Raw genomic sequence first — 14,241 nt, 5'->3', positions numbered from 1 at the left:
CATTGTAGAAACAAACCCGTCTATTCCTTCAAAGACATTAGCTAGCCTAGTACAATATGAGCAGAATCAGATTAATACAACATGATCCAAATGAAGTTTGGTTGTATTTGAGTCCTTCATGTGCTTCATATCAAACCACCTCGAGTCCTTCATATTAAACCACCTCGAGTCCTTCATGTCAAACCACCTCGAGTCCTTCATATCAAACCACCTCGAGTCCTTCATATCAAACCACCTCGAGTCCTTCATGTCAAACCACCTCGAGTCCTTCATATCAAACCACCTCGAGTCCTTCATATCAAACCACCTCGAGTCCTTCATGTCAAACCACCTCGAGTCCTTCATATCAAACCACCTCGAGTCCTTCATGTCAAACCACCTCGAGTCCTTCATATCAAACCACCTCGAGTCCTTCATGTCAAACCACCTCGAGCCCTTCATATCAAACCACCTCGAGTCCTTCATGTCAAACCACCTCGAGTCCTTCATATCAAACCACCTCGAGTCCTTCATTTCAAACCACCTCGAGTCCTTCATATCAAACCACCTCGAGTCCTTCATGTCAAACCACCTCGAGTCCTTCATATCAAACCACCTCGAGTCCTTCATATCAAACAAACAAACAAGAAAACAAACACACAAAAAGCAACAAAGAAATAATAAAAAAATAAAAAAATGGACCCTGGCAGGAATATTTTTTACATTAGATACCATGTGCATTAGGCTGGGTGTGTATGAAATATGAAAACATACTTGAAAATGGATATTGTAACAACCTTAACCCAACACCTAGTGACCTCGTCAAAAAGTTCGGACCTGTTGGCGTAACGTTAAAGGTGTTGGCTTGAGTCCCTGTCAGGGCTACCTCCTGAATTTTCTACATTGGTGAGGCCATACACATGAGGGACTTGGTATAGAGAAGTGTGGGGACACACTCTCCTGAAGGAAGTTGGTAATGTAGCAACCTTAACCCAGACCTCTTTGGCGTTACCGTTAAGGGCTTGGCTGGACCCTGGTTCGAGTCCCGGTTGGGGCTACTTTCCGAATTCGCTACAATATGATTATGACATTTTTTACAATAATTTGATACTTCATAACTATTCCGTATCCATCTTTCATTGGCCTAAACATATTATGAATAAGGTGTATACCTAATATATTAACTTGGTATAGGCCCAATTGATCAACATTTATGAAGTTATATCTTTTGAAGTTTATGAAGTTATATCAATTGATCAACACTCGAAGTTATATCTTTAAAAAATGCCTAAAAAAATAAATTCTAATTGCATCATCAATGTCCCATGCTCCATAACAGGTTGCAGTCTGGCAGGTAGAATGAGAATGATAATGATATACCCTGGGCTACTTCGCAACAGCAGTCGCAGCAACATTTCCACTGAAGTTGTTATTTTCAGGTATGGTCCCCCTTACTCTTCTCTTCTCCTTAAAACGTCCAGAACGTGAAACTTTTAGATTCCGTCTACAAGTTTTCTCATTGAACATTGGCTCAAACTCTGCATCGTCAAAGGTTTCTGCATCTGGAAATGTTTCGTTTCCCTTTGAGTCCGGTGTAGATTTGGAGGAGATAGGAGAAATATGCTCCCCAGAAGGTTGGGTCTCACCAGATTCTTGGGTTGTTGGAATACTCTTCCTTGTCACAAATGCTCTCCACCAAGGGTATCTCACAGGCGCTGCCATATCTGGAGGATTAAGTTTCACCTGCAATATACGTTTCTGTATGTCAATATAGCCAAACTGGTATTGAGAAAAAAGAATAAATCATGCCATAAAAAGTCTGTCAATAATCAAAAATATTCAATAGGAAATCATCTTCATATAGCTGTTATGTAAACATGCTATACATTTGTGATCAGCTATGATGGATAATATAATGTCATACCCCTGCCATCAACTCACCTGTACGTTTTCAGCCCTCTGGGGTCTCTAGTATCTCCAAGGGGGTTAAACTTGAGGCCAGTTCTCAGCTGAGGACAACATGACCAACACACAGACCTTCTAAGACAGTGTAGATTCCCAAGTTGTTTCCACAGATGCATCCACTTGGAAGACTCAATTTACAACATCCAATCAAGGCTTGAATTTACATGAAGGCCAATGTTTTAAGTAGAAAAACAACAGTAAATAACCAGCTTTTGATGTATTTCCTGTGACTAAGAGGCAGCAAATGTTCCAGGTATGGGAACACACCGGTCTATATCGCCTACAGACAAAGCCCCACCCATGCACACCTGATTGGTGCAGGTAAAACTGGGAGAGAAGTTACCTCCCTGGAAGCCTGCAGGAAGAATACCTGACCTGCCAGCCATAGCAACACATTACCTGAGAACTAGACACACAGAAGAAACAATACATGCAAACTCCTCCACACCCTTACATTTAGAGACAGGGTGACTAATCATGGCAGCGTCCCAAATTGGCACCTTATTCCCTTCATAGTGCACTACTTTTGACCACAGTCCTACGGACCCTGTTCAAAAGCAGTGCACTAAATAGGGAATAGGGTGCAATTTGAGACGCAGCCCAAGTGTGTTCCCTCAGGTACAGGGCGTCCACCATTGTTGCTCTCTTCAGCACCAGCGCTATTGAACCATCGTTGTCCTATTGAAGGTGTGGTGCAGTACGTGTGTGTTGTGATTGCATTGCACCATGACGCAGACATTTCTTTGAGCAATTGAATTGTAGCCTATCCTAAATGTACACATAAAAGATTGAGCAAAGCGTAATTTTACATCCTTTTAATAAATCAGCATTTCATAAATTACAATCTTAATTGCACCAATCACAAAAATACTTTTAATAAAATGGATTCGTAGAAAGGATTTCAATTATTATATTATCAACAATGGAAAACAACAGAGAATGTGTCAACTTTGTCGTCATGGCGTTGTTGTTTGGAGTAGGTGAGCTCCACAGCACCTATAGCTGCTCCAGGCAGTTTTCTAGGCTGAACATTTAGACATCAATGTTTCCTGACTTTAGTATGTGTCAAATAGTGTAAACTGATGCATGTATTGGAAAAATACTACGAGGTCTAGTCCTTACCCAGATTAGATGTTTGGCAGTCTACAAGTAGCAATTACTGAACAAAAATATAAACGTAACATGTAAAGTGTTGGTCCCATGTTTCATGAGCTGAAATAAAAGATCCCAGAAATGTTCCATACGCACAGAAAGCTTATTTCTCTAAAATGTTGTGCACAAATTTGTTTACATCCCTGTTAGTATTTCTCCTTTGCCAAGATAATCCATCCACCTGACAGATGTGGCATATCAAGAAGCTGATTAAACAGCATGATCATTTCACAGGTGCACCTTGTGCTGGGGGCAATAAAAGTCCACTCTAAAATGTGCAGTTTTGTCACATAACACAATGCCACAGATGTCTCAAGTTTTGAGGGAGCGTGCAATTGGCATGCTGACTGAAGGAATGTCCACCAGAACTATTGACAGAGAATTGAATGTTCATTTCTACTTTAAGCCGCCGTCATTTTAGAGAATGTGGCAGTATGTCCAACCGGCCTCACAATCACAGACCACTTGTAACCACGCCAGCCCAGGACCTCCACATCCGGCTTCTTTACCTACGGGATCGCCTGAGACCAGTCACCCGGACAGCTGATGAAACTGAGGAGTATTTCTCTGTAATAAAGCCCTTTTGTGGGGGAAAACTCAATTCTGATTGGCTGAGCCTAGCTCCCAAGTGGGTGGGCCTATGCCCTCCCAGGCCTACCCATGGCTGCGCCCCTGCCCAGTCATGTGAAATCAATAGATTAGGGCCTAATTTATTTATTTCAATTGACTGATTTCCTCATATGAACTGTAACTCAGTAAATTCATTGAAATTGTTGTATGTTGCGTTTATATTTTTGTTCAGTATATATATATGTTGTTGTTTTTTTACACCATGGTATTCCACAGTTGTAATATATATTATATTAATTAATTTACCCATTCCATGTATCAATTTCAAATAATGGGAGGTTTGATTCAATAGTTTTCTGTAAACATTTAGGCTCAGACACACATTTCACCCAAACCATATACTATAACTAGGACCATTTTTCTAGTACCAGCTAACAGATGCAAATGTAACTTCAACAGTGCCACTGAAAATACATTTCTAAGCATTTCCTTACAAGTTTAAACTGCTCTGTTCACCAATTCCTTTTGGGGTTATGTTGCATTTTGACAATGGAACACATCGCACATCCTTGACAACCTATCAGCTTAAGAAAAAAAAAGCACATGATGCTGAAAACATTTACATAAAAACATCTTTACAAAATAAATTCATCAGCACACTCTTTGCTAAATAAAAAGTGCTTCATTCATAGACCATCCATCCATAGCTCACCCTATAGGATCACACAGATACTGAGTCAACACTAAAAAGATCTGATTTGATCAAACAAGATTTAACCTGCATTCCCTTTACAAAGAGACTCATTAACCAATAAGCACACAACGAACACACTTGAGCAGACAATCAATAAGCAGACAGACATCAACCAGGAAGAATGTGGTAATGTGATGATGCTACATTTATGAAAAAAATATATGTTTTTATTGTCACATACACTGGAAAGGGGCAGTGAAATGTGTTGTTTCACAGGGTCAGCCATAGTACTACAGCGACCCTGGAGCAAATTAGGGTTAAGTGCCTTGCTCAAGGGCACATCAGATTTTTAACCTTGTCGGCTCGGGTATTCAAACCAGCGACCTTTCGGTTCCTGGCCCAACACTAACTGCTAGGCTACCTGACGCCATGAAAGGTGTGTGAAAATGCTGGAATCAATGGCTTCGTCCAAAATGCCACCCTATTCACTATATAGTGCACACTACTTTTAACCAGAGCCCTATGGGACCTGTTCAAAAGTAATAAATAGGGTGCCATTTGGGATGTATCCAATACCTTGTTCCTCTTAAGGAGAATATGGCCTTTGACCTTAATGTAACAAGACATGATGTCTAACTGACGTACCACAGACTCAACTACAACTGAAACAGTCATGCTTATGGGAGAGAAGAAACATTTTGGAATTTTTACACTTCATATGATGACAGACATATGATGGCTTGAGATTCCTCTGGTATGGAATAAATAAAAAGTAATATTCCTTCCCAGCAACAGACAGGGCTCCAGTCCTTCAAAACAAGACGTCTTCATGTTCTATCAGGAGCTGTATGATGAGTTTCTGATGCCTCATGTCGTTCAGAGTGGCCAGGGCGTTCTGTTCAGGTGGCTGCATTAACGTCGGACCAAACACAATCCCCAGGTTCTCAGAATTCATGAAATTGTATTTTTCAAACATGGTGACCCTGAGAGAAAGATCATTATTACATCGTTCAGAAAGGTGAGAAACAACAACATTACATGTACAGCTGAAGACGGAAGTTTCCGTACACCTTCGCCAAATACATTTAAACTCAGTTTTTCACAATTCCTGACATTTAATCCTAGTAGAAATTCCCTGTCTTAGGTCAGTTTGGATGAATGTGAAAATGTCAGAATAATAGTAGAGAGAATGATTTATTTCAGCTTTTATTTCTTTCATCACATTCCCAGTGGGTCAGAAGTTTACATACACTCAATTAGTATTTGGTAGCATTGCCTTTAAATTGTTTAACTTGGGTCAAACGTTTCGGGTAGCCTTCGACAAGCTTCCCACAATTAGTTGGGTGAATTTTGGCCCATTCCTCCTGACAGAGCTGGTGTAACTGAGTCAGGTTTGTAGGCCTCCTTGCTCGCACACGCTTTTTCAGTTCTGCCCACACATTTTCTATTGGATTGAGGTCAGGGCTTTGTGATGGCCACTCCAATACCTTGACATTGTTGTCCTTAAGTCATTTTGCCACAACTTTGGAAGTATGCTTGGGGTCATTGTCCATTTGGAAGACCCATTTGCGACCAAGCTTTAACTTCCTGACTGAGGTCTTAAGATGTTGCTTCAATATATCCACATAATTTTCCTTCCTCATGATGCCATCTATTTTGTGAAGTGCACCAGTCCCTCCTGCAGCAAAGCAACCCACAGCATGATGCTGCCACCCCTGTGCTTCACGGTTGGGATGGTGTTCTTCGGCTTGCAAGCATCCCCCGTTTACCTCCAAACATAACAATGGTCATTATGGCCAAACAGTTCTATTTTTGTTTCATCAGACCAGAGGACATTTCTCCAAAAAGTACGATCTTTGTCCCCATGTGCAGTTGCAAACCGTAGTCTGGCTATTTTATGGCGGTTTTGGAGCAGTGGCTTCTTCCTTGCTGAGTGGCCTTTCAGGTTATGTCTATATAGGACTCGTTTTACTGTGGATATAGATACTTTTGTACCGGTTTCCTCCAGCATCTTCACAAGGTCCTTTGCTGTTGTTCTGGGATTGATTTGCACTTTTCACACCAAAGTACGTTCCTCTCTGGGAGACAGAACGCGTCTCCTTCCTGAGCGGTATGACGGCTGTGTGGTCCCATGGTGTTTATACTTGCGTACTGTTGTTTGTACAGATGAACGTGGTACCTTCAGGCGTTTGGAAATTGCTCCAAAGGATGAACCAGACTTGTGGAGTCTACAATTGCCTGAGGTCTTGGCTGATTTCTTTTGATTTTCCCATGATGTCAAGCAAAGAGGCACTGAGTTTGAAGGTAGGCCTTGAAATACATCCACAGGTACACCTCCAATTGACTAAAATGATGTAAATTAGCCTATCAGAAGCTTCTAAAGCCATGACATCATTTTCTGGAATTTTCCAAGCTGTTTAAAGGAACAGTCAACTTAGTGTATGTAAACTTCTGACCCACTGGAATTGTGATAGTGAATTTTAAGTGAAATAATCTGTCTGTAAACAATTGTTTGAAAAATGACTTGTTTCATGCACAAAGTAGATGTCCTAACCGACTTGCCAAAACTAGTCTGTTAACAAGAAATTTGTGCAGTGGTTGAAAAACAAGTTTTAATGACTCCAACCTAAGTGTATGTAAACTTCCGACTTCAACTGTATATTTATAAGACTACATCACTGATTCAACCCCATGAAGAGCAGATTAAGTGTGTGTGTGTGTGTGTGTGTGTGTGTGTGTATCCTCACTTCTTGAGATGCATCATCAGGTAGCGTAGGGTCTCGTAGTGGGCTGGCGGGAGCTGCAGCAGCCCCTCGTGGATGGCCTCCAGTCTGGTGTCTGGGTTGGGAATTTCTACCAGAGGAAGTGTTACTTACTATTAGTTACATTCACCTGATAAATAACCGCGCCTAAGACCTGAAGATTTTCGTTAGCTCCCCAAGCTATTGCCTAGCCTTTCGCTCAGTGCGCTATCAGTCATTGCGCTGGAGACCCAGGGTGCATTGAGCTAATTGTGGGAATAAGTATGGGAGTACGTACTTGCAGCTTGTATGAATCTGGAGTACACGTGGAATGTGATGACTGGAATGGGCAGGTCTCTCAGATAGAGCTTCAGAGCTCCAGCGATGATGTTGATGTCATTGTACACATTGGCACTGATGTCTGCCTTCTCGCCATCTGCAGAGATGACACACAGGACACGTTATGTACCGACCAGACTGCAGTATATTCACTACAATTCCCACAATGCAACATATATATGCCCTTTACACCGCACATAACGACATCCTGCGGTCTGATACGGCTCTCCTGTGCTTTTCATTTGAACCTATGGACTTTCATGTCTCATATAACCTTAAACCAGACCTTAGCCCAGAGGCAAAGGAAATGAATTTAACACAAACCTCGGTCAAAGGAGAGCCTCACATCCTCAATGTGTTCTGAGAAGCCAGACACTCTGTAGAGGCCCTCAGACTGCAGACCTGCAAGCAGTAACACAGAGAGTCGGTTAACTCTACTTCCTGTACCCTCTACAAATCTATTTTTTTTCAGGACCAATCACAGACATCCATTTTCACCTTGAAGTTGAATATTCTTTCAGCTTAGCCCTTGGCTAACAACATGCAGGGTGAACCCGGCTTAAATGTCCCAGAAACATTCTAAACTGAATGAACCTGAATGGCTGGTAAACGGATCTGTACCTCGTAGTTCTATCTCCTTGATACACATGTCCACCACCATGGGCCGTGTGGTGTTGTGGGCCTTGACCAGGGTAGTGAGGTCACAGCTGAACACCTTCTTAATCCTGCGCAGGTCTGGCTGGCAGTCGCTGGGCACCAGCTTGGAGCACTGCTTGTGTACATTCAGCCCACAGTCTGGAAACCACAGGTCAGAGAGGTAGTCAGTCAGTGTTAAAATACTCACCCATACGGAAAGGATTTATTCAAATCTTCTAATCTTATATGATTATGGTCGACTTCTTCTAAAACAACATGTAAGACTGTAACACAATACAGAGTGGTTAGAGGTAACAATTAGTACAGTGATCAACCCCAATCTCAGAGAGAAAGCCCAGCCAGCTCAGCCAGCTAGGGTAAGACCAGGCTGTTTCAATATGCCATGGTGGGCCATGTCACAGTCTATCTGTCCCCAGGGGGGTGTCTTGTCTTGGCTGTTGGTCAGTGTTGTGGTTCTAGTCACGCAGAGGGTCTTGGACAGCTGGTGGCAAGAGAGCGGAACACATTGTGGTGGAAGGGAATGCCTCTTTGTGCGGCATCACTGGCCTGCACACGCACACACCGTGAGAAAGATAGAACAAGCTGCCTCTCTGGGAGATGCCACAGGAATGTAGCCTAGGTTGAAGTTGCTCTGCCTGCCTTTACTGTCCTTGGGAGTCTCCCTGACTCAATAAGAACATCCAGCTGAATCATTCATCACTGGTAGTGGCGTTTTTACTACCAACAAGTACCCAGCATTATTACTGCTCTGCTGACCGGGGTTCCTTATTCTCAGACGCTGAGACACAGAGAGATTGAAGAGAGAGAGAGACAAAGGGAGACTGACAGACAGAAACAGATAAAGATGGAGAGAGAGAGAGACAGAGGGAGATGGGGAGAGGGAGGAAGAGGACAAGCTAAACATGCCAGATAAGAAGGAAGAGAGAGAGAACAGAGAGAAAGAGAGAGAGAGAACAGATAGAAAGAACAGAGAGAGAGAGAGAGAAACAATGAGGATAGAAAGACAATCATGAGTTGTGTATCTCTGTGTGTTAGAGAAGGACTGCTTCAGAGAGAACTGGAAGTACTAAATAAATCTCTCCTGATTCCCATAGGGCACAGGGATGTCTGATGACACCAGTGTTTGCCTGGGGCTTATAAGCATGGCTAATAACTGAACAACAAACCATCTGTCTACAGCGAAAACAGCAGAGTTAGTCCTCCGTTAAACACATCCATGTCAGGATTGTGTCCAGGCAATAATAGAACCCTGTGTCTATCGCAGAGTGTTTAGGGACTATCCAAACCTACTTGTCTACTTGTTAAATGTTTGTAATGTCTACTACCGTCAATTGTGCTACAGTCTTGCTAAATTGTAAATGTCTGTAATGTCTTTTTATTGTGTGTATGAACCCTATAATTCACTGGACCAGTCTGATCGGTTATTCAGCCAACAAACATTTCAACAAGTTCATTAGGATACAACATTATTGATTAGCACAGAAATTATCAGTGGAATCATTAGGTGGAGTGGGCTCTTGATCAATATTACTAGGGTTGCAAAGGGCGGTTAAATTACTGGAAACTTTCTACGTTTACCAGTACACTACCAGAAATTTGGTAACTTTCAAGTTTTTATTTTATCACAAGACATCTAGTGGCCCTTTTTCGGTACTTCAGATTATCACAGGTATCTGTAATTATCTCTGGCCCTCTGTGTGGACTTATTACATGTAAAACATATAAAATAATCAAATAAGAGGATTTGAAAATGAAAAAATACAATGACAACGCTGTAAAACATGATCCTAAATATAAACCAGCAACTTAGTGAATACCATTGGTACCATTAAATAGTTTGATGTGTTGCATAGTCAGTAGTTGGAAGAGTTGCAGAGGTAACTGAAAATAATGCCATTGTTGATTAGATGCTTTTAGCATTAAATTAGGCTATTTTCTCATCAACGATATGGTCTATCCACTAGAAACTAATGGACAAAGATATAAAACATTTATATAATATATATATATATATATATATATATATATATATATATTTTTTTTATATATTTTTTTTTATGTTCAAGTGTAAATTACCAAAGTTAATGATAATTACCAAAATTACCAAAGATTGCGGTAATTTTGGTAATTTAGCGGAATCTTTGCAACCCTAAATATTACATCCTTTTATCTGGCAGGAAGCTCCAAGGACAGCTACTGTTAACGTGTCCCTTTTCACTCAATTTAACTTCAGGATTGGAATGATACAGTATTGAGATATTTTCCCCATGTACTGAAGCACTGAAACAGGGATTAAAACCAGTCATTAAAAGGATCTCCATTACAAAGAGCTCAAGAAAGCCAGACAGCACGGCCAGACAGCACGGCCAGACAGCACGGCCAGACAGCACGGCCAGACAGCACGGCCAGACAGCACGGCCAGACAGCACGGCCAGACAGCACGGCCAGACAGCCTGCTTGCAGTTGCAGTTTTGTGGATACAGTGTTTGGATGTCTTTGCTTGACTGGGTGTGTCCCGTTGATGTACCTTTTGAGCTCTCTGTGTGCGTCTGTCTTGTTTATAAATAGTTGACAGCCATAGTTGCAGGGGGAACTGGTTTGTCCCAGGTGTCACTGAGGAATGCTAAATTACCACATTTCACAGGCCTCCTCCAACCATTTATTTACATGGAACTGACCAAATTTACTAGACTATACATTCCATGACATGATCCAGGCTTGGACGTAATATTGTAATACCCTTTTTATTGTCATTGTGTTTAAAAATAAATTAATTGTTAAGCATTTCAAGTTTGACATCTCATGTGTTACAATTAGTCATATGACATGCAACCCAACCGGACAAAGACGTCCAATCAGTTGTCCAATTTGATTGATATTTGATCGAGTTGTCAGCAAACGTGAATTCTTGAAATAAATCAAACTTGGAAGTCGTATCGTTGATTTGGGATAAAATTAGATAGAACCTGGTTACATGGATGATTTGTTGAAAATGTTGACTTAATACATTTCTGCCCAGAGGGATGTTAACAGGACACCTAGTTCTGATCAGGGATTGGAGTTATTTATTTATTTTTCATTAGGCTTTCATCCCAAATGGCATCCTATTCACTATATAGTGCACAACTTTTGATCAGAGCCCTATGAGCCCTACACACGTGGACTACATAGGGAATAGGGTGACATTTGGGACGGTGCCCTAATGTGATGAAGTACCCATGAAAGGTCAGTGTTTGATTACACTCCCAGGTTAGTGTTTGATTACACTCCCAGCTGATGGTAGCTAGGTGAGCAGTGAGCAGTGTTGGGATATATGAATGGAAGAGCAGGTTACCTGAGCAACGGACCCCTTGGGCTATGAGACCCCACATGAAGTTGGCACAATACTCGCACCAGTGAGGCCCTCGGAACGTATGAACCTATGGAAGGGTGAGACATCACAGCAATAGATTAGAGTCTGGAAGAGACACCACACCTTCTCGCTCTCACTAAACAAACATTGTAACTCTCTAAAATCACACACACACCTTCTCGCTCTCACTAAACAAACATTGTAACTCTAAAATCACACACACATATCCGCAAACAGACAAGATCTGTGAATACTTTCATTCATTGTATTTCTGTAGGTGAGTAAGACCCAGGGCAGGTTAGGTCACCTGTCCTACTGTTGTGTTCTCTCTCTCTCTCTCTCTCAAGAGCAGAATCATTGATTGTATTCAAAATGTTACAACTGTATTTCTGTTTTAGAAAATCAACAGCATGAGCATGTGGTCCTCTGTAGCTCAATTGGTAGAGCATGGCGCTTGTAACGCCAGGGTAGTGGGTTCGATCCCCGGGACCACCCATACGTAAAAATGTATGCACACATGACTGTAAGTCGCTTTGGATAAAAGCGTCTGCTAAATGGCATATTATTATGAAACAAAGAGGTTAAAGTGCTCAAAAATCAGACAATGTTCACAGCCGTCAATGGGTTAAAACATACGCCATATCCATTTAGCTCAGTCGATAGATTTAGACATATGGCTGACAGCTGGACGTGCCCACAAGACATCTTTCATCATGAAAGCACATGATTATTAATAATATCATCAGTCTCTCGGTGTTATAACGGTATCTAACGGTAGCCAGTCTAGCGACAGGCAGGCAGCTCACTAGGCAAATACAAAGAGTCGGTTACTTTGTCACTTTGAGGGACATTGCTTTTAAGTTTCAGATCAACCTGACAGAACTTATCTCACAGACCCTGCATGGACAAGCAGCGCTGCCTGTAGGAGCAGAATCATTTCCTGAGGTAAAAGAGCTTCAAACAGAGCTTTGAACAGAGAATCTACAGAGAGGCAGCCCTCCTACAGGTCCTAATGCAGTCAACTCTCGCCCCCTCCCTCCCTCCTTCCCAGTACCTCACCACATCCTCCTTTAAAAATGTTAAATCAAACAAACCGGCTCACCTTGAAGTTGTGGACCTTGTCGTAGGAGCTCTGCTTCTCGGAGGGGCAGTCTTTCAGGGTGCTGTGCCGTACCAGAGGAGACGTGGTGATCTGCGGACAGGAAGCCAACAGTTTTAGAGGCTTCCAGAGTAACGTTCCCCTGCTCCCCAACTTGACCCCCAGGGCTAAGGCCAGTAGCTCCTGCCTCTTCCGCTCCCCTCTCTTGGTCTTGTGGACCGTTACATCTCCTGGCCCTATCCCTCCTCCCGGACCGCGGCTCCCTTCCTCCACTTCCATGGCTGCTGCCGTGTGTCTGACTGTGTGTCCCTGTCCTGGTCCTAGTCCGGGCTCCCAAAGAGCCTCTGTCTCCTCTGGTGAGCCGTGTGGTGTGTGCTGGAGGACGTAGCGCCCAGTGCTGCCTAACAGACGCCGGCGGCAGCAGCCCAACGAGGAGGACACGGCCGCTGTACTCCACTCCCCCCCTCCTCCTCCTCCTGTTCCTCCTACTCCTCCTCCTACTACTGCTGCTGCTGGGACCCAGGAGGGTACAGACTGACAGTCAAGGTGGGGGAGGCTCTGCATCTGATCTGAGCTCCAGCTCAAGTTCCAGGGGAAAGAAGCAGAGAGCAGCCAGCAGCAGTGGGCGGCCCCAGGGCAGGAGTGTGGCTCACACAATGGCTCTCATTCACACACACCAAATAGGAGGGGGGAGGGGAAGGGAGGGGTCCCTTGGTTGGTGGGGAGGGGCTAGGAGGAGGGTCCCTTGGTTGGTGGGGAGGGGCTAGGAGGGTGTGTGGGGTTAAAGTGAGTGTGTGTGGGGTGAGGGGTGAGGGGGAAGGGGGAAGGGGGAAGGGGGAAGGGGGTTAGGGTGAGCTGTTAGTACAGCTCTTCACAACTCAGCAGCAAATCTAAAGCAGGATCAATGGCTGCAGTCAAACTCTCTAAAGACACAGAGAACCATGCCACACTAACTATTAGCACGTTGCCTCCCGGACACACACACACTCAACTGGAGATAATACTGAACTGAACTGAACTGCCAGGAGTCATGGCACTATCCTTCCGGCCCAGAAGAGCCACGACATGCTCCTATATTCCTTCTAGTCCAGCAGAAACAGATTAATCAACTACATCTTGACCTCCATGCCTCACAATCCACTGGTGGTTTTCATCTCCCTGCCTAGACTACAGCCAGACTACAGACAGACGCTACGACTCCAGCCTGCTCCCACCAATCACTCTGCTCTGCTCTCAAACACCCAGTAGAACAGCACCCAACCATGGTCATTTACTGGGATTGGGAGGGATTATGGCCGTAATCCCCACTCAGGGTGTAATCCCACGGTGGCCAAATCCCTGTCAGATCCCAGGCAGAGCTCATGGTGGCCATGCCCTGACTCAGTGGGGGGGGGCTGTTGCTGAGTCTACAGCACCACAGAATATTTTTTGTGACTCTCCTCCTAAACATTCACTCCTCCTAAAACACCAGGAGCGCCTCATCAGCTCCTCTTGGTTAACAAGACACTCAAATGGGAAGTAGACAACTCAAACTAGTGGAAGTGGACATTCAGGGTTGCTGAAATGAAATGTTGAAATTAGGGACAGAAATTTAGTTAAATTGTGAAGAGAAAGAATGAGGGAATGTCAGAAGAAAACTACAACAGATGATTTTGTAGCAGTGATGGAATGATGAAGAGCTGGAAGGGTAGAA

General features: G+C 43.3%; 1 protein-coding gene across 1 annotated transcript in view; it reads right to left on the bottom strand.

Annotated features, from left to right (window-relative positions):
* Positions 1-2,744: 2,744 nt before the first annotated feature.
* Positions 2,745-14,241, bottom strand: part of LOC311140674 (beta-chimaerin-like) — a 45,324-nt gene continuing 33,827 nt past the window's right edge. Inside the window, exons 7-13 of the mRNA XM_084175847.1 lie at positions 12,552-12,641; positions 11,432-11,516; positions 8,062-8,235; positions 7,765-7,842; positions 7,400-7,537; positions 7,108-7,213; positions 2,745-5,343 (exon numbers count right to left, since the gene is read on the bottom strand). Coding sequence (XP_084031973.1) covers positions 5,172-5,343; positions 7,108-7,213; positions 7,400-7,537; positions 7,765-7,842; positions 8,062-8,235; positions 11,432-11,516; positions 12,552-12,641 — 843 coding nt within the window. The 3' untranslated portion in view covers positions 2,745-5,171. The remainder of the gene's footprint in view (positions 5,344-7,107; positions 7,214-7,399; positions 7,538-7,764; positions 7,843-8,061; positions 8,236-11,431; positions 11,517-12,551; positions 12,642-14,241) is intronic.

Source organism: Coregonus lavaretus (genome assembly GCF_964263955.1).
Source record: "Coregonus lavaretus genome assembly, chromosome: 13".
Classification (NCBI taxonomy): Eukaryota; Metazoa; Chordata; class Actinopteri; order Salmoniformes; family Salmonidae; genus Coregonus; species Coregonus lavaretus.
Note: the sequence above shows the minus strand (reverse complement) of the source record. Positions and strands in the feature narration are given on the sequence as shown.